The 26,414-nt window shown below is 38.2% G+C and overlaps 1 protein-coding gene across 9 annotated transcripts in view; it reads right to left on the bottom strand.

The window, feature by feature from the left end:
• Cntln (centlein) overlaps positions 1–26,414 on the bottom strand; it is a 253,782-nt gene that overhangs the window by 153,820 nt on the left and 73,548 nt on the right. For all 9 annotated transcript variants that reach the window (XM_036178204.1, XM_036178206.1, XM_036178205.1 and 6 more), the window contains 3 exons: positions 15,902–16,035; positions 12,714–12,876; positions 2,793–2,987 (listed from right to left, as the gene is read on the bottom strand). In XM_036178204.1, coding sequence (XP_036034097.1) covers positions 2,793–2,987; positions 12,714–12,876; positions 15,902–16,035 — 492 coding nt within the window. The remainder of the gene's footprint in view (positions 1–2,792; positions 2,988–12,713; positions 12,877–15,901; positions 16,036–26,414) is intronic.

The following is a 26,414-nucleotide window of genomic DNA, read 5'->3' as shown; positions in this document are numbered from 1 at the left end:
GACATAGATTATGAAATGAAAATCTCTGTTCCAGACATAGGATATTGCCCTATGAGTTATTTATTGATCAGTGAGACCACAGAAAGAAACAAAATTCATTATTCTTGGTTTTCCACCAAAACTAGATGGTAAAACCCATCATTGTTTGAGAGCATGAGGAACTAATCTCTCACTGCCCAGGGGAATTTATACCAGCCAGCTAGCATTCCCAGTGCAGGAAAGTGCAGTGTAGGCTGCTAGGGGAGAAAAACCATCACCTGTCTTACCAAGCTTTGGACCAACCCTACACGCTACAATAGGCAAGATTGAGTAGAACATCAGCGTGGAAGTTATGAACAGATTAGATGTGAGGTTTTTTTTTGCAGGAAATATTTCATGTCTGGAACTCTAAATCTGGTGAAAAGCCCATGGCTGAAGAGGTCAAAGTTTCCAGAAAGAACCCAGTGTTTTTGTAAATGCTCATGTTACACTGGTTTCTAAATATTTGTGTGTTGCTCTCACTTGGTGAGAGAAGTTTTTTGTTTTTGTTTTGTTTTCTTTTCTTTTTTCTTTTTTTCTTACAGAAAGGGTCCAACAGACTGTTAGCTCAAGCTCTGGTTGCAGAGCTATCTTTATTATTTAGCTAAACTATACATAAACAGAAGTAAAAAAAATATATGTTCATTCCTGAAGTGAACCTAGAGTCTTGTGTCTCTCTGTCTCCCATTTCACACCTCTCCAGGCCCTGTGCTGCTGTGTTGTTCATGAGATGTGTCTAACATATGGAAAATGTAGGTAAGTCAAATAACCTGTTCAAAGTTCCAAGTCAATGCAATGCCAGAAAAAGGCTAACACTAGCCTGAATTACCACATTGTGGCAAGCATTTTATGATAGACTCTTAGATACTCTTTCCACTTATTATCTCATTTAAGTGAGAGTCTCGACTATCCATGATCTATTAAGCTGCTCTTCAATAATCACAGAATTCACCACAATAACCATTAATTTGCCCTTGGGTATCAATAGGGGATTGGTTCCAAATCTCTTATAAATCTACAGATGTTCAAGTCCCTGATTAAAATATATATTTGCATATTGTGGTGATTTATTATGTACCCTAGTAAATTTTGCCTTAAGATCAGAGAACAGAACAAGCCATTAGATCAAACATAGAGGCCAGGCAGTGATGGCACATACCCTTAATCGTAGCACTCGGGAGGCAGAGATCCATCTGGATCTCTTTAAGTTCAAAGCCACCCTGAACTACAAGAGACTGACTCAGTCTAGGACAGTCACAGAGCCAGGCAGTGGTGGCAAACACCTTTAATCCCAATACTTGGGAATCACAGTCTTTTTGTTTGTTTGTTTGTTTTTGTTTTGTTTTGTTTTGTTTTGTTTTTCAAGACAGGGTTTCTCTGTGTAGCTTTATGCCTTTCCTGGAACTCACTTGGTAGCCCAGGCTGGCCTCGAACTCACAGAGATCTGCCTGCCTCTGCCTCCCAAGTGCTGGGAATAAAGGCATATGCCACCACCGCCCAGCCAAATCACAGTCTTTTAATCCCAGCACTAAGAAGAAAGTGAGGGCTTGTGGAGAAAGGTATATAAGGTGTGAGGAGACAGGAACTGAGGCTTTTTCAGGCTGAGGAGTCCTAGAGGTAAGATGTGGAACAATGGCGTGTTCCTTTGTCTCCCTGATCTTTCAGCATTACCCCAATACTTGGCTCCAGTTTTTACTATAAGACCATTTAGCAATTCATGTTACAGTATGTAACCTTTGCTTATTTTCCTAGATGTTTTAAATCATCTCTATATTACTTATTATACCTGATGCAATGTAAATTCTGCATAAAGAATTGTTATATTATTTTGTTTAGGGAATAATTATAAACAAGTAAATAATCTGTACATGTTCAGGACAGGTACAATTTATTTCAAACGTTTCAGTTATTGATTGTCAAACCTATAGATACTAAAGGTCAGTTGTAGAAGGTGAACTGTGACTCAGCTGTCTTAATTTCTTCTCCTCTTTCTCTAGTAAAATGCTCTCCTAGAAGCAACCCAGAGAAAAAGGGGTTTATTTCAGCTCACAATTCATGGGAAGCCTGGAGCAGTTGGCCACACTGCACACACAATCCGGAAGCATAAAATGATGAGTCTCTGTGCTCAGCTTACTTTCTCCTATTTCACACAGTAAAGAACCAAAACTCAAGGAATCTTGCCATCCCACTTTAGTCAGGTCTTCCTAATTCAACTCAACATAGTCTTCAAGGGCATAGCCAGAGGTTAAATAATCCCTCACTAGTGTGCCTAGAGCTCTGTCAAGTTGCCAATCAACCTAAACATCAAAGTGAGTAAAATGATTGCCACAGAAGCATGAAAATCTGATCTTAGATCCCTAGAACCCAAATAAAAAACAGGCACCATGGCATATACCTGTAACCACACTGTTATGATGGCAGAGAAAGGCAGATCACAGTGGGCTGGTCCAGTCTAGCCCAAACAGTGTACACAACATTCACTAAAAATCTACCTCTAAAAGTGAGGTAGAGAGTGACACAGGACACCTAACACACATAAATATATCTCACACACACACACACACACACACACACACACACACACACACAGTATATATATATATATTCTGTATTTCTACATGCATTTCCTTTTTAATATGTGCCATATATAACATTCATTAAAATGCAAAAGTTTAATTTTACATTCAAAATATGCAAATTTATTTTAATTTTCACTCAACTGTAGGAAATGTTACTCTGGTGTTACAAGGGTAACATTTTAGAAAATCTCTCACCTTTGCTGACTGATTCAAATCACTTTCTAGAGGTAATGGACAGGATGCTTCTTGTGATTCCTTAAGTTTTTCTTTTAGTTTTATATTTTCTTGTTCTTTTTGAAACAGTTGGTCCTGAAGATCAACAATACTTTGCCGGAGCATAGCTTCATTTGATTTTGTAGTTTCAAAACAAATATGTAATTCATCATAAAGCTGTTTAAAAAAATCCAAAATAATATAATCAATAAAGTAATTATGTGAATACATATGTGAACTATATATGGACATATACTTGACCTTAAGTTATGTTAATAGCCAACAAGCAGACACAATGTAGAAGTGATAGAGCTAAGTATCAATATAAAATTATATCTTGCATTCAAAAGGCAAAATGAATTACCAGCCAGGGTAGCAGACAAAAAGTGTTAAGTATAAAAGAAGGAAAATGATTCTAAGTTAATTACACTCACTTGCAGGATTTCAAATTAGAAAATGATCTTGAATAAGCAATGACAATTCTACTAGAATGGACCAATTTTTTAAAAAAATCAGTCTAAAGATCACAGAAATATGAAAAAAGTATGTGACTTGTTAGGATAGGACCCAGAAGCATACTGCATATTAAACTGGGAATTTTTTAAGGTTAACTGATATATTTTCATTTAGTCTAAATTAGTGTATCTTTCTGAAGGGAGGGAAAAACTAAGAGCCAAAGCAAGGCAATCAGGTTGTAGGCACACACAGATGTAAGTATCAGGACAGTGGAACACTTCCATGGACAGCAGGGAGAGAACAAGGATCTAGAACTGTATAATAACACAAAGGCCGTATTCTAAAGGCACAAGTAGATAAGATCAAACTGTTTAAATTAAGATACATGCATTAAAACTAAAGTTATAGTTAATTAAGCTGTGAACCAGTATGTGGTACATAATTAGTATTTCATGCAGGCATGCCTGGTTAACAGCAGTGTCCCTACAATGCTCAAGAATTTGCTTAGTAAGAAAACTTTCAACTTAGGCTTGTTGTTTAATGTGTTTTAACTCAACTGTGGTGACAGATTTAACTGTGGAATCCAAATGCATTTCTGCTGCTAATACTATAAAAGTGATCCAAAAGCCAAGATTCTTTTAAGAAAAACAGCTGCCAGAAAATCTATGACAAGTGGAAAAATTTTTCCAAGTGGAAAAATCACATTACATAGCTAATAGAGTAGGATTTTAAATTTGTTCATCCAATTAAAGATACGGAGCATCTTCATTTATTGGCATAAAACAAAAATTCACAAGAATGTAGGTTTTAATTTATCTATATAGTGGATATTGCTTAAACATTTATGTATATGTGACATAATTTAATTTTTAAAGCTTAAAATTTCAAGAAAGGTATGTGCATCTTATTTTCTTAAAAAGTTTCCTAAAGTATACAATTTTCATAAAAAATAAGACTTCTGAAATCTTCTAAAATATAATTAATCAAAACATTTGGGGTCTATAAGTGATACCTATTATTATAAATATTTAGCTAATTCGTATCACTTTACAGCAAAAAGTTAAGCAACTTTTACAAAACAGGTGTTACATGTAGAATTCATAAAGAATTTCAAAGTACAAATTAGTGCTTTCCTTTGTCATTGCCTTAGACAGGGGTATATGCCAAAGTCCTTTTCACAGCTAACATAATCAGATGCTGTAAGAGGAGAAGGTAGTAATACTGACAGCTTTAAGGGACACAATAATCACCCACCTACAGATGCTTCCATGATTTGGAAAAAGCTGACTCTAGAGACTAGAGCCAAGCTGAAAGGAGACAGTATGACTCAGCAAGTGTGAAGGTGATACACCTTACTCTCAGGTGCCACCTCTTGAGCTCCTCCTTCACTCACACAAGGGTCTAGTCACCCAGGGAAAAAAACCCTCTCTTTTAAGCTCTTGTGTCTCTTCTGGCCTCACATCCTTACTTCATCCAACAGAAGAGCAACAGTACTCTTCTGGCTCTTGAGTCACCCAGTGCAACCCAAACTTGATGTGCAAGTCTAGCCCACCACGTACTACTACTTAGTTTTCTTGTCAATATGCCTGAAGTACACCACAGAGAGGAAGAGGTGAAGACCTTTGCTTTTCAGATAGAAATCATTCAGCTCATTTTCCTCATCATCAACATTTTCTACTTGGATAAAGAAATTTTTCTTTGCCAGTTGATTTCTAATGCTTCTGGTGCCTTGGACAAGATTTGCTTTGAGAGCCTGAGAGACTCTTCCAAGTTGGACAGTGGTAAAGAGCTGAAAATTGACATCATCCTCAACCCTTAGGTGTGCACCCTGACTTTGGAGGACACAGGCATTGGCATGACCAAGGCTGACCTCATAAATAATTTGGGAACCAATGCTAAGTCTGGCACAAAAATGATCACGGAGGCTCGCCAGGTGGGCACAGACATCTCTATGACTAGGCAGTTTGCTGTTGGATTCTATTCAGCCTATCTAGTGGGAAAGAAAGTGTTTGTAATCACAAAGCACAATGATGATGAGCAATATGCCTCAGAGTCTTTTGTTGGTGGACCCTTCACAGTTCCTGCAGACCATGATGAGCCCATTGGCCTGGGCATGAAAGTGATTCTTCATCTAAAAGAAGACCAGACAGAATAGTTAGAGGGGAGGAGGATGAAGGAAGTAGCAAAGAAGTATCCAAAGTTCACAGACTATCCAGTTCCTGAAGACCATGGTGAGCCCATTGGTCTAGATACCAAAGTGATCCTTCATCTCAAAGAGCAGACAGAATAGTTAGAGGAGAGGAGGATTGAAGCATGAATCTTAAAAGGTCTTATCAATAAAACAAACCTGGAGCCAGTATTCGGGTAAACGCTGAAAAATCAGAGAAACAGAACAAGCCACAGCTAATCTCACCTTGCCAATTCCTCTGCTGATCTTGTTTTTCAAACTGGAAGCCTCTGTCTGTGTCCTCATCTGAATGGATATCAGCTGAACTGCTGCTAAAAGCCTAACAGCTTAACAGGACTCTAGTTCATATATATATATATATATTGTTCTCATATATATAGTTCTTACACACTGGTGTGTGTCTGTGTGTGTCTGTGTCTGTGTGTGTCTGTGTGTCTGTGTCTGTGTGCATAGGACTCATATCTTATATACCTTTCTGCTTTCTGCCATCACTTCCTGGGATTAAAGGTGTATGTCACCACACCTGGCTGTTTTCAGTGTGGCTTTGAACTCACAGAGATCTGGAATGCTAGGATTAAAGGCATGTGCTACCACTGCTTGAACCTATGTTTAATAAAGTGGCTGTTCTGTTCTCTGACCCCCAGATAAGTTTATTGGGGTGCACAATATATCAACCACAGAGGATCAAGGAAGTGGTGAAGAAACATCCACAGTTCACAGGCTATCCCTTCATACTCTGGAGAAGGAATGAGATCAGTGATGATAAGGCAGAGAATTGAGAAGGGTGAGAAAGAGAAAGAAGATGAGGATGAAGAGGAGAAGCCTAAGATTGAAGATGTGGGATCAGATGAGGAGGATGACAGTGGCAAAGATAAAAAAGAAAACCAAGATTAAGGAGAAATACATTGATCAGGAAGAATTGAATAAGACTAAGCCCATTTGGACCAGAAACTCTGATGACATCACTCCAGAGAAATATGGTGAATTCTTTAAGAGCCTCTCCAATGATTGAGAGGACCACTTGGCAGCCAAGCACTTCTCTGTAGAAGGTCAGCTCAAATTCAAAGCATTGCAATTCATTCCCATTGGAGATGTTGCGGCAGAAGGCTGTCAAGAGCCTGGCGCTGCTGCTGTGTGAAACTGCTCTGCTCTCCTCTAGTTTCTCGCTTGAGGATCCTCAAACCCATTCCAATCACATCTACTGCGTGGGTACTGATGAAGATGAGGTGACAGCAAAGGAACCCAGTGCTGCTGTTCCTGATGAGATCCCAGACTCCAAAGTGATGAAGATGCCTCTTGCATGGAGGAAGTAGATTAGAAACCTCCACAAGTCCATGACCTCTAGTTTCCCTGTGGCTCCCCTGGCAGCCTTGACTGGCTCTCACCTACCTGGCTCTCTGCTCATATATAGAGGATCTCTTCTATCCTGTCCTTATGCCTTAAGGAAAAAAAATCCCTTCCCACAGAATAGCAGGGTTGGGGATTGTGTATTGTGTTTGTTTGTTTTATTTTGTTCTGAAATTAAAAGTATGAAAAATAAAGAAGAAAAGAACAGTATTCTTTTGATGTTCCCATGTGAATGCTCAGTTGTACTCCTGTTCACAAATTTCCTCAGTTGTAGATGGTCTGATGGATAGGTAATTCTAGACACTGGAGCGAGCTGTGTCTTGTGGTGAATACTTGTACTTCAAAGCAACAAGAACTAGAAAAAAAAACTTGGAAGAGAAAATCTAGACCAGCCTGTTTCCAGGACCTGAGACAAACTCATTCCTTGGACATACACATCTCTTGCTTGCCTGCTCTATTCGACCATGCCTGGCCTTGCTCACTTCCTAGTAGGATCACTACTCAGGTGCATATGCAGTAACTGGAAATAACCTAGATGTCCCTCAACTGAAGAATGGATAAAGAAAATATGGTACTTTTACACAATGGAGGATTAATCAGCTGTTAAAAAATGACATCATTATTACTATAAGGTATACTGTGTGACTTATTGTGACACACAACAGCTTCCATGATGAGATTTTTTTCTGTCTTTGTTCTGGTTTTTTTTTTTTTTTTTTTTATTTTATTATATTTTGAGGGGGAGATCGCAAAGGCAGAGGGTCGATATGAAGGGACAGGGAGATGAGTGGGGTTATGGTACATGATGTGAAATCCACATAGAATCAATAAAAAGTTTTTAAAAAATGACATCATGAAATTTGAAAGCAAATGGATGGAAATAGAAAAAAAATCATACTGAGTGAGACTATCCAGATCCAGAAAGACAAATATGGTACATATTTACTTATAAGTGGATATTACCTGTTAAGTAAATGATAATCAAGCCACAATATCAGAGATGTTAGGTAAATAGGAGGGCTCTGGAGCAGGGGGTAGGGAGATCATGGATCTCCTTGGGAAAGGGAAATAGAATATAGATTTTGTGGGTGGACTAGGGATGGGTGGGGATGGGAACAAGAAGGATCGGGTAGAGGGGAGAGGGATGGAGGGAGAGAGTGCAGGGAGAGATGACTGGAATTGGGAGCAATTGTGGGCCAATGTGGAAACCTAGTGCAGTAGAAACTTCCTGGAATCTATGAGGGTGACCCTAGTGAGGACTCCCAATAATGGAGGAAATAGAGTCTGAACTGGCCATCTTTTGTAGCAAGGCAAGACTTCCAGTGGTAGGACTAGGTTGTATTTGGTTCAGTTGTTGGTGGAGGGGGTCCTGTGGAAAACCCTAAACAACTCAGGCTGATTCTAAGACAGAGGGTCACTCTCTGAAAACTGACTGGGAGGTGGAGAGTGGGCCACTCTCTGAAAATACTGGGGGTTGGGGGACATTGTCGATGACAATATCCACAGTTCATTGAAGGTAGAATGGTTGAGTTGGTACCTGAATAGAGCCTTCACCCCTAACTTCTAATCTCTTTGGCACAAGAAGGTTTCTCTGTAGGCTACCTAAAGAGGAATGTGGACACCACCCCAGCCACAAAACCCTCAACCTACAATCTGTCCTGCCTGCAAGATGTGCTGGGGCAATGGTGGCTTAGAACTTATGAGAGTGGACAACCTATGTCTGGTTTAACTCGATGCCCACACCACGAGGGCAGTCTATGACCTATGCAGATGGATGGCCAATTACCCAGAGGCTAGGTAAGCAAAAGACCTAGGGTAGAACCAAGCACAACTAGAAAAACAACAACACAAAATTATGAAATGATTCCTAATGATATTTATAGAACAGCGGTTCTCAACCTGATTAATGCAAGTTGAGGTAGGACCAAGCTCCTGCCCACTGCATCAAAGCTACACAAGGCATCCAACCACAGGGAATAGGTTCCAAAAAGCCAGTTCATGTGCCAGGGACAAACAGACCAAGTGACAGAACTGTCACTCACATGCAGAGGGCCCAGGTTGGTCCCATGCAGGCTCCCTGGCTGTCAGTCTCAAGTTCATGAGTTCCCACAAGCTTAGATCAGCTGTTTCTGTTGCCTCTTTTGCCGGTTCTTGGGACTCTTTTCCTTCTATTAGCCACCAGGGAAATGCAGATTACAACTACTATGTGAGTTCTTATCCCAGTCAGAATAGCCAAGATTAATGAAACAAATGATAGCAAATGCTGAGAAGGATACAGGGAAAGGGAAACCCTTACTCATCGCTGGAGGGAGTACAAACCTATATAGCCACTTGCAAAAAAGTGTAGTAGTTCTTCAGGAACCTGAAACTAGATCTACCTCAAAATCCATCTACACCACTCTTGGACATATACCCAAAAATCTTTACATCCTATTACAGAGAAACTTGGTTCATCCAAGTTCACTACAACTCTATTCATAAGAGAGAGATCAGAAACAGCTTCAATGTCCATCCAATGATGAATGGATGATGAAGCTGTGGTACATTTACACAATGGAATATTAGTCAGCTATTAAGAAAAATAGAAACATTTCAGGTAAATAATGGAACTAGAAACAATCTTCCTGAGGGAGTTAACCCAGAACCAGTGTGAAAGTCACTGCAGGATTTCTCTTACATGTGGATGATAGCTTTTAACCTTAGATATGTGTACTTCGTTTTGAATATTCAGAGATTAGGAACCTCATAAGGGACTAGGGGAGGTGGTAGAAGGGGCTCTTCCAAGGAAGGGGAAATGGAATCAACTGTTATAAATGGATAAAGAGAAAAATGGTATTATGAAATGGGAAGCAGAATAGGAGGGCAGGGTAAAGGGAGGAATGGGGAGGGATAAAACATAATAAAGGTCTTTTGAAAAATCATATGGAAACCCACTTTAGCTTCCTAAAATATATAAAAGGAATTTGAATGGAGTTAACATATAATGGGGAGAGAATGCCCAAACTATACATCATATGCTACCAAATAAAATCTCCAGGACCTGAATGAGTTACATATTGTTGAATCGTTGGCCACAGGGGTCCCATACCCCTATCTTCAAGCATTACAGGCCATTGCCAATGCTATCACTTACTCTCCACAATCTGACAGTAAGGCCCTACCCTATTGCTGAAGAGAACACATATCTAGGTAATCACACTTGGAGCAGTCAAGCAAGTGCCTAACTAGAAGTTTCACCCTTAATGACTAATGTTCACAGTGATGGAAGGCACAATGCACACTATCCAAGGGAGAAAATTATCACTCTCACCCAGCTACAAATCCTGGGACTCAGAACAGCGACCTGCCTACAAGATACACTGGAACAATAGTGGCACAGAGGTTATAGGAGTAACCAAACACCTTTTAAATTGGATTTAAGGCCCACTCCATGAAATATAACTCACACTTGACATTGCTAGTGAAGTCATGAACCCCAGCCTAGATAGGTCAAGGGCTGCAGGAAAAAAAAAAACTAATACTATTTTATTGTGCTAAAAAAAACTTAAGAATGAAACAATCACTAATGACATACTGTTGTACACATAGATCAGAGTATCATTCAACCCTGATCAGAGAAGCTTCTTCTTGCAGTAAATGGTAATAAACACAGAGACCCATCAATAGACAATGTGTAGACAATGAGGGATCCTGTAGCATCCAGCTCTTTATAAGATGTCTGTATCACATCCTTTCCTTAAGGCTTCAGGGTCTTTGTGGAAGAGGAGGGAGAAATACTGTAAGAGCCAGAGGCAGCAGACGACTCTAAAGAAACAATGTCTTACAAACAAAACAGATATCCTGCACATGTGAGCTTACAAAGACAGTGACACATGCACAAGACCTGCAGAAGTTCAAGTCAGACAAAAATCCCTGCACAGAGGAGGAGTGGACACAATGTCCCACCGCTAACCAAGAAGCTACTTACAATTGACACCTGCTGGGAAAAGTAAAAATCAGTTTTCTCCACTGAAGTGACAATCACCCTCCAAGGCAGGTTGCAAGCTCAGGAGTAGGTGACCAACACAAAATGAACTCCATGCTTTTTTTTTTTAATGTGCTTTTTGGTTATAGTTTGGTCTTTTTGTGTAGTGAATGGTTGTTTGTGCCATGCCTTGAAGCACCACCCCTAGTGAGGCAGCAGGTAGCTGCTAGGTACCTGCCCCTAGGGTGTGGCTGATGGGAACACTTAAGACCTGAAATACATGTATGTGCTCTCTCTGCCTCATGGATTTTGGATACTGAGCCAGAGAAGGGAAGAGCTCACCAGCGAACAGCTTGTACCTTGCCTCATTCTTCCAGGATTCTGCTATAATACCTTATTTCTGTCTTGTGAGTTAAACCCCAAATAAATTCCTTTGATTATTAAGCTGATTCAGTGGATTAATAATGATTTAATTGCATTATTTTTGCTTTTTGTTTTATTTTCTTGGTTCCTTTTGTTTGTTTGCTTGCTTGTTTTTAGAGGACAGAGGAAAGAAATGCAATACTTGATTGTGTGGGGAGGTGGGAGGAATCTAAGAGAACTTGGGAGAGAGGAAAATATGATCAGAATATAATACTATAAAAAATTATACTTAATAAAAGCGGGAAGCTCACATTGTGGTGGCAATGGTTCCATCCTCTGTGACAAGAAACATGTTCCTTTGACTGTATATTGCTATGAAAGCTGACAGCTATAAGTCAGAGACTGCTCAGTCTCTGAAGCTGCATCCCTGCCTTGTGTGGGTTGCTTCCAAGCAGGTCTTAGAACTCAGAGCCCTGGTCTGGCAGAGCACTAGATTGTCCCTGCTTCCTCTCTCCCTGGCTGTTTGCTGAGGAGAGGGACTGAAAGTACTGAAAGAAGCAGGAAGAATACCTAATTCCCCAGTTCTCCTCCTCCACTGTACAACTCAGTTTCTGTTTGCTGATACATACTCCCTAAAGCATTTGGGGGACACTACTGAACCGTGACATTTGCTATCACCAGGGATACAAACTCAAGGGCCTCTAGAGTAACTAGCAATCTGCTGGGCCCAGAAAAAAACCTCTCTGGACCAGCACTGAATCCTGGCAAACAGACAGAGCCTCTCAATAAATGCAGCTCTGAATCTCACAACATACTTGTGACCATCACCCAGCCCACCTGCACACAGCATTTACTATTGCACTGGACAAAGGACAGCTACAGACTCCAGCTACCACCTGCTGACCCCAGAACTATGAAGTACAGAAAAATAAAGTCATCCTTAACTTCCTTCAACCTAATCCAGTGTCGACTATTAAAGAGGAACATTACTCTCATGATGTTATTTATATAAACAACTTAATACACTGTAACACACATTGTAAAATATATAAAGAGCTCAATACAGGTGCTTCTTTAAATTAATAGTGGAATTAGTGATGCTGAGTCAATTACCATTAGCTCAAGAGCCAAATAAGCCTTGCTGTGAGCTCCTCAAACAACAACAGTAAAATTACTACTAAAAAGAAACTAAAATATAAAGAGAAAAATCCTTGAAAATGAATGATCCTGAAGACCTCATCAACAATCCCTTTATGTCTGTGCACATTTGCCAATAAAACAATACAGATTCTATATAAAGTCTCCCTTAGGTCATACATCAGGATCACACTTGATCCAATCACTTCTTATAACAAAAGTACTATTGTACCTAGTATGTTTCACAGAAGAAATAAAAGTTTCAATTTGTAAGTTGCTTTAATATCTATATTTTCAACTTTTCCAATCTTACCATAGAAAACTCATAAAAATTTAAATATTACCAAGTTAAACCAAGGGAATAATAAAAATTTTCTAAAAACTTGAAATTTGTTTTTCTGAGTTCATGCATGTAATTTCCCATCTTTACACCAGAGCAGCAGCATACTTTTTGGTATGATATACTTTCGGCCATGTGAACATCCTCCTGATTCTTGAGTACTTTTTGTGTGTCCATATTGAGAACCTGGAGCTGATGGATGAGCTCTGCTTGCTGTGCTGTATGTGCACTGTTCTGCTTGTACAGATTCTGCAGCTCCTGCAACTCTTTCCTGTGCAAAGCAAGCAATAGAGAGAGAGAGGTATGAATAAAGATTCCCCTCAGCTAAATAATTGTGTTCATCTAAGAGTATAGATCGGCTTCCTATTTTTCACCTATTATTTTTTATTGCAGGCAAACTTATTAATAAATGAAATAATATATGAAGTATTTAGTATTTATTACATACATGTAGAAAGTATTGACAGAGCTACTATGGCTTTCAAAGGCAAATACTTATCAATTTTCTTTTATAGCTTGATAGAAATAAAAATTCTGGATATATTGTCATAGAACAGCCTTCTTATTGAAATTAAGTTAAAATTTCAGTTCCAAGAACTGATAAGCAATAGCCCTAAGTATAGTTATCAGATAGTTTTAAATATAGCTTAAGCTTTAAGATTCAAGCTTTCACTTTTACATAATAAATAACTTTAAGTACAGTGGGAAAAAAAAAAAAACAAGGCTAATAAAGTTTTCAAGCCACAATGTGACTCAGGAGATGACGTATAAGTTGATGAAGCCACAAGTCAGAAGGAAGGAAACCAACACAAGGGAATCCAGTCCTTGCAAACACCCAAGTGAACACTGGTAAAAGGGGGCGGGGGACAAATTACATAGGAGGGGAATTAGGAGACTAAGGATGGAGGAGAACAATTCCTCTGGGGTAGAGACTTCCAGAACCCTGTGGTAAGAAATCTCGTGTGACACAGACTATATAAAAACTATAAATTACTTGGTTATTCTATTTGGACAAAAAGAATATTTACAGAAACAATTATTTGAGGATCCATTACTTAGTTTTGTTAGAACACCTTGCTTATACAGACACATATATCACCAAAATACATTTCATTTTATATATTTTGGAGATTGCATTTTAAGTGGAAATCTTCCTTATCTATCTATCTATCTATACATACATACATACATACATACATACATACATATAAATACACATATATAGCTTCAAAATTGTTATTTATATACATGAAAAGATTTTAAAATAAACAAACACATAAATAGTTGCTGAAGACTAATGAAAATTACTTCAGAGAAAACAAGCTCTGCTTTTTATACATTTAAGACAAGAATGTTCTCAGTCAGATTGATAAACCCTGTACCCATACAGATAAATACATGTGCATAATCTATCTTCCTATGACTACTAAAAGTGGAAACGTGTAAAAACAACAGGTCAAACATTGGAGAGAGAATTAGACACTGCACAGTACCTTTAGGAAGTATGATAAAGAAAGACACACAGTAGAAGTCCATTCTGACTGTGCTGATTTCTATTGCTAAGTCAGAAATTTTAAGAAAGGAAATAAACAATAGTATGTCCACTGAGGTCAGTGAGAGCCTGTTGGCCAAGAGACCTATGTAAATAAATGCTGCACTTGTTGAAGGAGCCATATGAAGTTAAACACAACAAGCACAAGATGAAAAAAAAACCTCATTTCTCCTCCAACATTCATATACATCATCTATCTCTTATTAAGACAGTAAGGTTGATATATAAAAAAATTATTTAAAGTTCTAAATATATGTATCTTCAGCCATAACAAACATAATGTAGAGAAGGGAGACATTCATGTTACTATGAGACACTTGAGGATTAAAAGTTAATGTGGAGAAGAGAACACTTTTGTACTACCTCATAGACTACTTAACAACAATACTGTCAGGAAGCATGAAATGACCTAGGGATGTTCGTATTCTCTCTATCTATCTACCTATCTATCTATCTATCTATCTATCTATCTATAAAGAAAATACCTATGGGACACTAGGGAGGGATGAATTTGTCTTGACCCATCTTGATATAAAAACAAAGAAAAGAAAATAACAGGACTTATTTAAAATAGATGGGTTTGTATTATACACTAAATGTGAAATGTCCCTTACAAATTCATGTACTTGAGCACTTGTTTCTAGCTGGTGGTGCTAATTTGTGAGGTTATAGAACCTTCTAGACATGGGGCCTAGCTAGCAGACATGGAACCATAGAGCTAGGGAGCTTGTGGGTTATTTCCCAGCACCAGATCCAATCTGTTATTCTCTGCTTCGTAATCAGCAACAGATATGTGAGCAAACTACTTCATACTGCAGGCACCATGGACAAGAACGTCTCATTTTTAAACACCATCATGAATGCCATCACGAATCTTAAAAGTTCTTCTAAGTAAAATCAAACCTGAGCCAGGTATTGGGGTGAATGTGGAAGATCAGAGAAGCAGAACAAGCCACAGCCACCTCACCTTGCCAGTTCCTCAGCTGATCCTGTTTCCTCAGACTGGAAGCTTCTGTGTCTTCATCCAAATGGACCTAGCTAAACTGTTGTTCAAAAGCCTAAAAGCTCAACCAGCTCTAGTTCCTGGTCCTCACACCTTATATACCCTTCTGCCATCACTTCCTGGGATTAACGGTGTGAGTCACCATGCGTGGCTGTTTGCAGTTTAGCTTTGAACTCACAGAAATCCAGATGGATCTCTGCCTCCAGAAGGCTAGGATTAGAGGTGTGAGTGCCACCATTTTCTGGCCTCTATGTATGTCTAGTGGCTGTTCTGTTCTCTGACCCCAGATAAATTTATTAGAGTGCAAAATATACTGGGGAACACAATATCACCACACCATGATTTCCCCTCTGCAAAACTGTGTATGAAAAGAAATCTTCCTTCCCCTAAGTTGTTTCTGTTAGGTGTTTTGACAAAAAAATAAGAAAAATAAATAATTCCAAGTACTTAAAATTAAGAAAAATTCATTGTGCATATTCAGAGGAAAAGTCTAGAAAATGATGAGTGAATGCACTGTTCTTGTTTTTAAAAACCAAGTCATGATTCATTATGTGGAGCTCTTAGCTCCGTAGGTAACTAGTGCCAGTTTAGTGTACAGAACTCCAGATTTTCATTGCTCAAACATATGTACCTATGGAAGACATACCGTTATCATTCAAAAGTATTAACAATAAACATAAATGCTGTCATACTGAATAACTAATGATATTCTGATGAAATTTAAAACAAAAATATACTTGCCTGACGAGTGTAATATCTGTATCTTTTTGGAGAAGTTCAGTCTGTTTGTTATTCAACTGTAGTGACAAAGCATTATATTTACTCTGTGATAACTCAATTTCTTTCTGTGCTTCAATTAAATTGTCTTCATAGGCCTAAAATTAGAGTACATGTATTACAATATAATAAACATGATGCATAAATAGAAGTATATTATAGCTATTCTATAAGATTAGGGGGAAAGCTAGTAAACGATATTTAGGCTTTTCACAATAATCAAATTTAACATATTTAAATATCAACTTTTAAAATAGTTTCAAAATAAAAAAACATTTAGTAGATCAAGGTAAAGGACAATTTTGAAGAATTTTAGGTGGAAAAGTTCACAAAAAGCAGTAACTTATACTATATGTAGAATTTTTTCAGGAACTTATATATCATGATCTAAAAATCAAACTTAAAACAAATTTTAAAAACTACACAAAGTTTATTATTAAAGTTAAAATAAATCATACAATTAAATTATTTATTAAATTAAAAAACAGCTGAATTATTAAAATATTAAGAATAAATGATAGTTATCATCTTATTTGGTCCCTGTTCTAAATGTACAAACATAAATTAGCTAGCACTCAAAGAAAGCAAAATAATTTTCCAATATTTAAGACTGAGATTATGCACTGTTCTCTTGATGGTATTAAAACTTTCAACTACCATTCCCCAAAATTCACTTGTTTCTTCTAAGAATTCTCTAAATCTTCCATTTTGAAACTATTTTTAAAATTTATATGTATATACAGAAAATTATTTCAAATGGTATTGTAAAGAAACAATTATGCCTAAATGGAGTATGCCTATATTAACACCATTATTCATTATTTCCATACCTGATCATCAGGCTTTAGGTTAAGTGCTAGAAATTCCTATTCCTTCACACAAAAAGAATAACAGATACATACATACAACCAGAGATAAACGCAAAGAAGAAACCCAGAAGGAAAAAAGAGGAGAGAGAAAAGAGGTTGGTTCTGTTAATGTGGGACAAAGACTATGACAAGGACCTGACAAATGACCTGAATGAACAAATGCGTTTATCTCAGTACTCTGCTTGCTCTCTTTGTAGGTAGCTAGATACGTAACCAGAGAGGTAGTTAAGACAAATCACAGTGATGTAGAAGTGTCAAATCTGAAAGGTCTGTAACAGATAAAACAATACAACACCAGAAAGGATGTAGAGCCAGTCAAAATCCCAGCATGGAGAGAGGGTGACATCATGACTTCCACCTCTAGCCCAGAAGCTATGGCAACTGATGGCTTCTATGTGGAGGAAGAGTCCTACATCTTCAGGAATGAGCCCAAGGGCTACCTATGCTCCAGTAGATGGTCCCACACGCAAGCACACACAGGCAGAAGTAAAAGGACTCCATGGATTAAAAAAACAAAAACAAAAACAAAAATGGGAGCCTATGAAGTTAGAAAGGAAAAGTAGTGGTGAAACAGTACAAGAACTGGGAAGGAGAGAATTGAGGGTAGACATAATTGAAACATACTGTATGCACATATGAAATTCTCAATAAAATTTCTTTTCGGAAGACAAAAAACAATCTGACTTGTGGGGGAACTAAATTCAAGCCACACAAGAAGAATGCAAGTTCAAGATTGTTCTGGGCAATTTCAAGAGTATCTATCTCAAAAAAGAAAATAAAATGGTTGGCCATGAACCTGATTTGGACCTTCTGTCTAACATGTTCAAAGACTTGGGTTCCATTCCCAGCCCTGGAGGAAAGAAAGAATCAACAAAGTGAACACTTGGAGAAAAACTGAAATATAGAGAAAAAATTTGGAAATAGATAAAGTGAAGAAGAAATGAAGCAATTATGCTACTAATGTGAGAAAAATATATAGCTGGTACTAAAAATATAAATAGAGAGACCAATTGAGAGGCTACTGGATCCAACCAAATAATTAACATGAGAACTGTAGAGTCTGATCTGGAATATATTTAAAGACAAAAGTGACAGATATCTGTTGTTAAGGAATCACGAAGTAGTAAGACAACTAAGTGTTGTATAGTAACTTCCTCCAAGAGAAAACTGCCCATCTTGGAGGGAACTCCTTAAGACACAGGATGTTTTAAGGGGGTACGAAACACTAAGGGGGGGGTGTGAAATATTCTGTCCTGAAGGAAAGCTCATTAAGTTAAGAAAGTAAACAATACATAACACCAGGAAGTCCCTGAAACTCACTAGATTCACTAGGCTGCTTCCTCCCTAAGTATATATAATCTGTAAGGGTTGTGGAGAGATACTTTCAGCTGAGATAACTAGAAGAGATGCTACCACACAGATACTTGCTCAATCAAGTTCACGATATTCTATTCATAATAGCCAGAAATTGGAAATGACCTATATGTCCCTCAACATCTGTGATGAATAGATAAAGAAAATGTGGTACATTTACACAATAGAAATATTACTCAGCCATTAAAAAATTGAAATCATGAAATTCATAGGGAAATGGGTAGAACTAGAAAAAAATCATCCTGAGGTAACCCAGACCTAGAAAGACAGTGTTTTTGCTTATATGTGCATACTAGTTGTTAAAAGTCTTTGATAAGCCAGCTACAATCCACAGAATCACAGAGGTTAGGCATAGAATAAGGGACTAGATGAGACAGATAGAGCTCCCAAGAAAAGGGAAATAGAATAGTTTTGGATGGACAAAGGTGGGGGTCAGGGCTGGAACTGGAATATCAAGCAGGGAGGCAAGGGGAGAGAGCGACAAAAGAGGGAATATGGGGAAAGGCAGATAAAATTAAGGACCAGTGAGAGGCAATATGGAAACCTAATACAATAGAAGGTAATATAAATGAAGTTGACAAATATTGTAGGAGACAGAGCCCCATCTGGACATCTTTTGCCATCCAATGAAGCTTCCAGCATCACATGAATGGGTTACATCTTATTGAGTTGTTGGCCAAAGGGATCCCACGGGAGCCCTCAAACCACCCAGGCTATTGCCACAACTATAGATTACTCTCCACAAACTGACAGGTAAGGCCCTGTTGCTGAAGACAACTCACTAAACATGGAGAAGTTGAACTGGTGCCTACCTAGAGCTTTCACCCCTAGTGGCTAGTGTTCTTGGGACTGGAGAGTTCTCTGCAGCTTACTAAAGGAGAAATGTAAACATCAACAAAGCCATGAACTTTTCCATGTACAATGCTGTTCTGCCTGCAAAATATGCTAGGACAATGGTGGCACTAAGCTTCTAGGACTAACCAACAAATATCTGATTTGTTAAGGTCCACTCCATAAGATGGCATTCATACCTGATCCTGTTTGGGTAACCAAGAACCTGACACTAAATAGCCAAGGGACCTATGGTGAAACCAAATTATTACTGTTCTACTTAAGGAATGTAGTGTTAAAATGACTTCTAATGACTTTTGCTATATACATAGATCAGTGACAGACACCCACATCCAGACAATATATAGAAAGTAAGAGATCTTGAAAAACTCAGTCTTAAGTGGGTTATCTCCATCAAATCCCTCCCCTCAGAAATCAGGAAGCTCCACAGAAGAGGAGGTGGAAAGAGTTTAGGAGACAGAGGGGATGGAGGACATTGAGGAAACAAGAACTACTAAACACAAGAGGACCAATGCACATATGAACTCACAAAGATTGACGCAATATGCACAGGGCCAGCATCGGTTGCACCAAGTTACCTATGTATATATTTTGTTTAGTATTTTTATTTGACTCCCAAGTGAGTGCATGAGTGGGTCTCTGATTCTAGTGCCTTCTCTCAGGCTCCTATTTTCTCCTTTTTTTCAAGCCCTATTGGTCCTCTGCAAATGTAGCATAGCTTTCAATTTGTTTCTTTTATTGGAATCCTGAGTGTGTGAACAAGTGTGTATATGGCTCTCTGTCTCTTTCTTGTACCTTTATTTGTGCTTGATTCCTTCTATTTGATTGTTTGTCCTATTCTGATCATTTGTGTATGTTTTATCTTACTATACCTGTTATATTATAATCCCTAAGCCATCTGTTTGTTTTCTAATGAGAGACAGAAAGGATGTGGATCTGGATGCAAGGGGAGGCAGGAAGGAACTGGGAGGGACTTCAGGAGAGGAAACTGTAATCAGAATATATTATATGAAAAAAATCTATTTTCTTCTCCTTTTTTAGTTTGTTTGTTTTTACTTTTGTGTGTGTGTGTGTGTTGTCAGCATGTATTTAAGTATACAGTGTGTATGCAGTACTGACAGAGTCCAAAAGAGGGCTCAGATCTTAATGTGGAATTACATGTAGATGCTGGGACTTGAACACGGGGCCTTTAAAGTGACAGTCAGAGCTTTTGAAGGCTGAGCCAACTCTCCAGCCTCCTGCCCCCACACTATTGTCAATAAAATGCTCAGTCTGGAAGGAGGGGACAGGACCTGCCTGTACTGAATCCACCAGGTTTAAATGAATCCCCAGGGTGTCTTGGTCCTGGAGGACATGGGAATGGAGGGGAGGGGCTGGGGGAAGGTGGGGGCAGGAGGGGGGAGGACAGGGGAACCCATGGCTGATGTATAAAATTAAAACACATAATAATAATATAAAAAATAACCAAAATTAATAAACAAAATAAAAGAATCCAACAATTTTGGGGGATAACTTTCCCTTTTGTCTGTGAGTCTCAGATAGCTCAGTTGTGTAGCAGAAGATGAGCTTGAAGTTCTTTCTGACCTCCGGACAGCACTTCCCAAATGCTGAGCTCTGTAGACTACTGGGACCTGAACCCAGTGCTTCACATGCTAAGCAAAGACGACTCTAAGCACTGACTATTTAACTGCCAGCCAAATAATAAAACAAAGGACACTTCAGAATTTGACCCCCAAATCAATAAACATCACAGTTAATAGTAAAAATGTTTATAAAAATTAAAAATAATCTTGGTGTGTATTAAAGGCTGTTTAATGGTTTTAAACAATTCAAAAGAGATGAAAGTACAAAACAAGATATTAAATAAATATGTATTATGTGTGAAATAGTACATTTTTATTGGTTGTTAGTATGATATTACACACAAAACTACTCAGGAGTGTGTAAAAACTCCGAACTAATAAGAGCTTATTAATAGGATAAAAGCTTATTTGTACAAACATGTATGTTTTTCCACATAACTCAATATTTATGACACCAACAATATACAAATTGGCAAGAAATATATCTTATGACTGATGTGTAATACACTTATAAAGCCTTATAGAATAAAACAAAATATGACCTAAATAAAGATGTGCCACAATTGTGAATGCAGAGAATCATTATCATAAGCATAACAACTGTCTTTTTCACATACCAGTTGTCTCTACTTTACCTGCATGCTGTGGATATCGCTCTGTGTAAATAAAGTTCTGATTGGCCAGTGGCCAGGCAGGAAGTATAGGCGGGACAAGAGAGAAGAAAGAGAATTCTGGGAGTAGAAGGCTGGGGAGACACCATCAGCCACCGCCATGAGAAGCAACATGTAAAGACACTGGTAAGCCACAAGCCATGTGGCAAAGTATAGATAAGCAGAAATGGGTTAATTTAAGATAGAAAAAGTAGATAACAAGAAGCCTGCCACAGCCATACAGTTTGTAAACAATGTAAGTTTCTGTGTGCTTTCTTGGTTGGGTCTGAGCGACTGTGGGACTGGCGGGTAAGAGAGATTTGTCCTGACTGGGCCAGGCAGGAAAACTTTAACTACACCTGCAAATACAGGTATATGAACAATCATGATGTTTTTATATTGGAGTTGTTGTTCTAGAACTAAACATCATGCTAACCATAACATCAAAATAAGCCACAAATCCAGGAATTCTACCAATTTGAAATTTAAAATGCAATCCTAAACCAGGGCTAATCAAATAGGACATGGAAACAGAAACAGACCCAGACGCAGTCAAACTAATTATACTGATTTGAGAAAGTATCATGTTTTTGAGGGAAAACTGCTCTATTTAATGTCATTGGCACTACTCTAATCAAATAGGAAACCCCGCAATCTAAACCATAAACATTTTTCTTGTCATATTTTTCTGCATCCTACTTATCACTGTGTGACAAAGCTGAAGTTTTTTATTGCTTATGCATTCATACATGTCACCACTAATACAAATTTCATGAAAGCCAGGTTTACACTGGTATTTCTCAGTTATGTTGGTGTCAGACACAGGCTCAATAAATTCTTCCATCCCTAACTCTTACAACAAACTCTAAGTGGTTCAGAAAGCTAATGATACATCTGTGGCCTGAACATGTTTAAACTCCCAGTAATTATCTCTTTGGAATACAATCCTCCAAAGAATTGGGAAGGCTCTAATGGAGACAGTAGCAGCCAATATTCTGGAATTTCCTTACACTCACTTTAATTGTAGACAAGAACAAACTTTCCTCCCTAGTAAAATTCTATTGACCCTATGCTACTGTTTGTGCTCTTCAAGTCAAAGGTCTCTAGTGCTAGAAGTTTCGAACAGCTTCACAAACGCTCTTCTCACTCCACGTTAGGAGTGACAAATTCTAACATTGGAGACTTTGACAACGCTGACTACATCACTCCTAGGATTCTCTAGGAATCTCATTCCTGTTGGAAGATGGGTTCACTGCAAACTAGCTTAACATCATTTAAAGCTTTCACTTCTTACAGAAGAAAAGGTTTTCACTGTTAGTTTCCCACCTGCTGGGAAGCAGCTCCTGTCTAGTTTCACTGATCTCTCTCCTGTGTCCCCTCTTTATGTAAAAAATTACAAGGATAACCTAATTAGAAAGTTATACTGTCTTTATTTGCACAATTTAGTGCAAATATATGATATATTGCTGATGTATATCAGAAAAACATTGAATTTGTCTCAGAAAAAGCACCAAGAAAAGTTGTGATTATTTTACTAAAAATTTATGTGTGAAGTATCAACTTCCAAAATGGCCCATCATGAAAAGCTTCAGATATACATACTCCAGAATGTGGTGAAATTTTTTTTAAGTATACAAAGTTGCTTCCTAAAACTTAGCCTAAGGAGATATAATAAATGAAAAAATGTCTATTTTAAAAAATCTATTTAATAAAATCTACAAAAGTCCATTAAGAACAGTGAGGATTTCTGGCATTTCAAGAATAATCTGCTTGTGGACACCAGGCTGAGTTTGCAAAAACATTAAAACACAGTACTCCCCCCGAGAGCTGGTCCACCCTATAACCTCCTTCGGCTCCTGACCTTCTAATAGTCAAGTCATTACTTGCAGGTCACACTTACCAGAGCACTGATCACACCTTTAACTCAGATAACTCACACGGAGGACATCCCACATGAGAAGGATCAAGCCAAGAAGACAAAAGCTACCAGCACAAGGAGCCTCTGCTTTCTGACAGTCAGAAGACACCCAGTGAAGTAATTCATCTGACAGACTGGACAGAAAGAGAGAGCCTGTAGGGTCCTGGGAGAAGGGGAAACTTTACAGGTTGAGACAGAACAATCAGACAGGAAAAAAGAGATAAAAGGCAATCTAGAAGCTAGATAGATGAGCTGAGTTCATAAACCACTATAACTAATAAACAAATTGGGACCAGGACCTGTCCTTAGTGCATGAGCTGGCTGTTTGAAACCTTGGGCTTACACAGGGACACATGCTCAGCCTGGAAGGAGGGGACAGGACCTGCCTGTACTGAATCCACTAGGTTTAAATGAATCCCCAGGGGTGTCTTGGTCCTGGAGGACATGGGAATGGAGGGGAGGGGATAGGGGGAATGTGGGGATGGGGACGGGAGAGGGGAGGACAGGGGAACCCATGGCTGATGTATAAAATTAAAACACATAAAAATAATAAAAAATAAAATAAAATTAGTGTGACAACATAACATGACCCAGGCAACTTATAAAGCATTTAAATGGGACTCATGATTCCAGAATGTTAGAGTCCATGACCATCATGGTGGGGAGTGTGCCAGCAGGCAGGCAGGCATGGAATTGGAGCAGAAGCTGAGAAGTTATATATGATCCACAAGCACAAAAGAGAGAGAGAGAGAGAGAGAGAGAGAGAGAGAGAGAGAGAGAGAGCGCTAAATTTTTAAACCTCAAAGCCCACTCCCAATGGGAACAAGCCTTCAAATATTTGAGTTGATGGGGCTATTCTCATTCAAGCAGAACATAGGGTAAGGGCTACAAACATTAGATTGTAGGTAGGAATTGTGCTGGTTTAGTATATGTTGTATATGTTCCCCTCTAAGCTTCATGACTTCATTAGCCATGGTAGTTGGTTAGGTTTCCAATACCAGACATGATTTCCGTCTTGTTGAACGGGTCTTTAGTTTAATTTGATAACTGCTGGTTTCTGCAGTGGTATTCATGCCACTGTGCCCTTAAGAGTTATCCTGCCGTGCTGGTCATTGATAAGGTTCACTGGCATCATAGCTGGATAAGACTGTTGATTGCTTCAGTATGCTGGAAGCTTACATGGCACATTCTGATCATTGAAATTTAGTTCTCAGGGAGGAAGCTTTCAGGTCAGTTCCAGCTCAGGGGCATCTGGCCCTGCTTGTGAAATGCAGTAATGATTAGAGGCTTACCTTCCACCTCTGGAGGGCAGCCAAGGGCAGTAGCAATAGCCTGTAATGATATGGGAGTCTCTTGGACAAAGCTGACCAACGGCTCAAAAGAGGGCTTCTTGTGCCTGGTATTGGATTTTTTTGTTGTTGTTGTTAGATGGTCTTTGGCCCAGAATGGGAAATTTCATTTAAACTACATATGTACATTTATACATTACCTTGCATGCACTATAGGTATTTTTAGGGAGATAGTTAATAGTGTGATTTCTTATGATTTTTTCATACACCCTTACTGTTATTTTATACTCCTCCCTAATTAGAGCCCCCTGTTTTTCCCATTTCCATCAGAGCACTTGTAACCTACTGTTCCCCTTTTATACTGGTGAAAATGAAGGTCCACTTAATTGTTCTGTGCATATACAGCCTTCCCAACACTGGCTTGAGAAGACTGTCCTTTTTTCATCAAGTAGTCTTGATATCCTTGCCAGAAGTAATTTTATACTAAAGGCTATTCTACACTCCTCTATTTGGCTTGTGGATGATCTGTATGCCAGTGTTTTATCATTTTTGCATACCATAAGTTTATAATACAGTTTGAAGTGAAGAAATAGGAGTCATTCAACAGTTTTAGTCTTCTTCAGAATTGGCTTGTTATTTAGGATACTGTAATATTCCATAGGATTTTCAAGAAAATGTTTTAAAGTTCTGGGGATTTTGATGGGGTTTGTTAATTGCTTTGGGAAGTTTTGACATTATATCAGCACTGTCTTCCTCTCTAGTAATATGGATGTCTTTCAGTTTCTTAGTGTCTTTAATTGTCTTCAGCTATGTTGTAGAGCTCAGTGTATAAGTCTTTCACCTTCTGAGTAAACCTGGTCTACAGAACGAGTTCTAGGACAGGCAATAAAACTACACAGAGAAACCCTGTCTTTAAAAAATAAAAATAAAATAAAATAAAAAATTTAAAGAACAACAATTTAGTTTTTTTGTAAAAAAAAATCAAGGGATTTAAATTGACATTTGACCAATTATCAAATAAAAATTCTCATAAAAATATGCTCAAATTACTATAATTTTTATCAGAGATATAGAAATCATAGCTACAATGAGGTATCACCTCACACCCATTAGAACAGCAACCACAAAATGTAAGTTTAGGCAGGGATATGGAGCAGCTGGAAGTCCTCTCTTCTTGACCAGATTCTAACACTGTGGTGAGCAGTATGGATGTTCTTCAGAACATCAGGAAGTAGCACAGGACAGGTGTGCTTTCTGGCCTAAGCAAAAAGAACTGAAGCAGGATCTTGACAGTGTACTTACAGATCATGTTCATGGCAGTATGATTTATAACACACAAAAGATGGAAGCTATCCAACAGCACACTTACATCAATGAATGAACAAAATGTATATAGATATACAATGGAATTCTGGGCAGTTTAAAATGGAAGGAAATCTTGTCAAATACAATGACATGATAAACCTTGAAGACCTTATGCTAGGTGAAATGAACCAGTTACAAAGAAATATTCTAAATAGTTTCAGTCACATGAGATATGAAGTATATGAACTAGTCAAATTCATAGATACACAAAGTAAAATTAGTGATTATCTAAAGAAAATGTATTTCATTTTGGAAGGAAGGAAAGTTCTGGACATTCATTTTACTGCAATATAAATACATTTCACCAAACTACAATGAAAAATAGTTAAGGTGGTATCATTTTATGTTAGTTGTCTTTACCATAATAAGGAAAAAATTGCTGACATTTACTACAACAACTATAAAGCTTGAATGGTTCCATTTTTTATAAGATATCTAGGGTAGTCATACTCTTAGTAATAGAAAGTAGAATCATAATTGCCAGAAAGCTTGGGAACAAGAAATGCAAGATGAAGAGTCCTTTGGATGGCTATGTAAGAACATACATGTAGTTAACCTCACTAAATTGCACACTCAA

This window comes from Onychomys torridus, chromosome 2, assembly GCF_903995425.1.
Source record: "Onychomys torridus chromosome 2, mOncTor1.1, whole genome shotgun sequence".
NCBI lineage: Eukaryota > Metazoa > Chordata > Mammalia > Rodentia > Cricetidae > Onychomys > Onychomys torridus.
The sequence above is the reverse complement of the archived record's forward strand: the minus strand, read 5'-3'. Positions and strand labels throughout refer to the sequence as shown.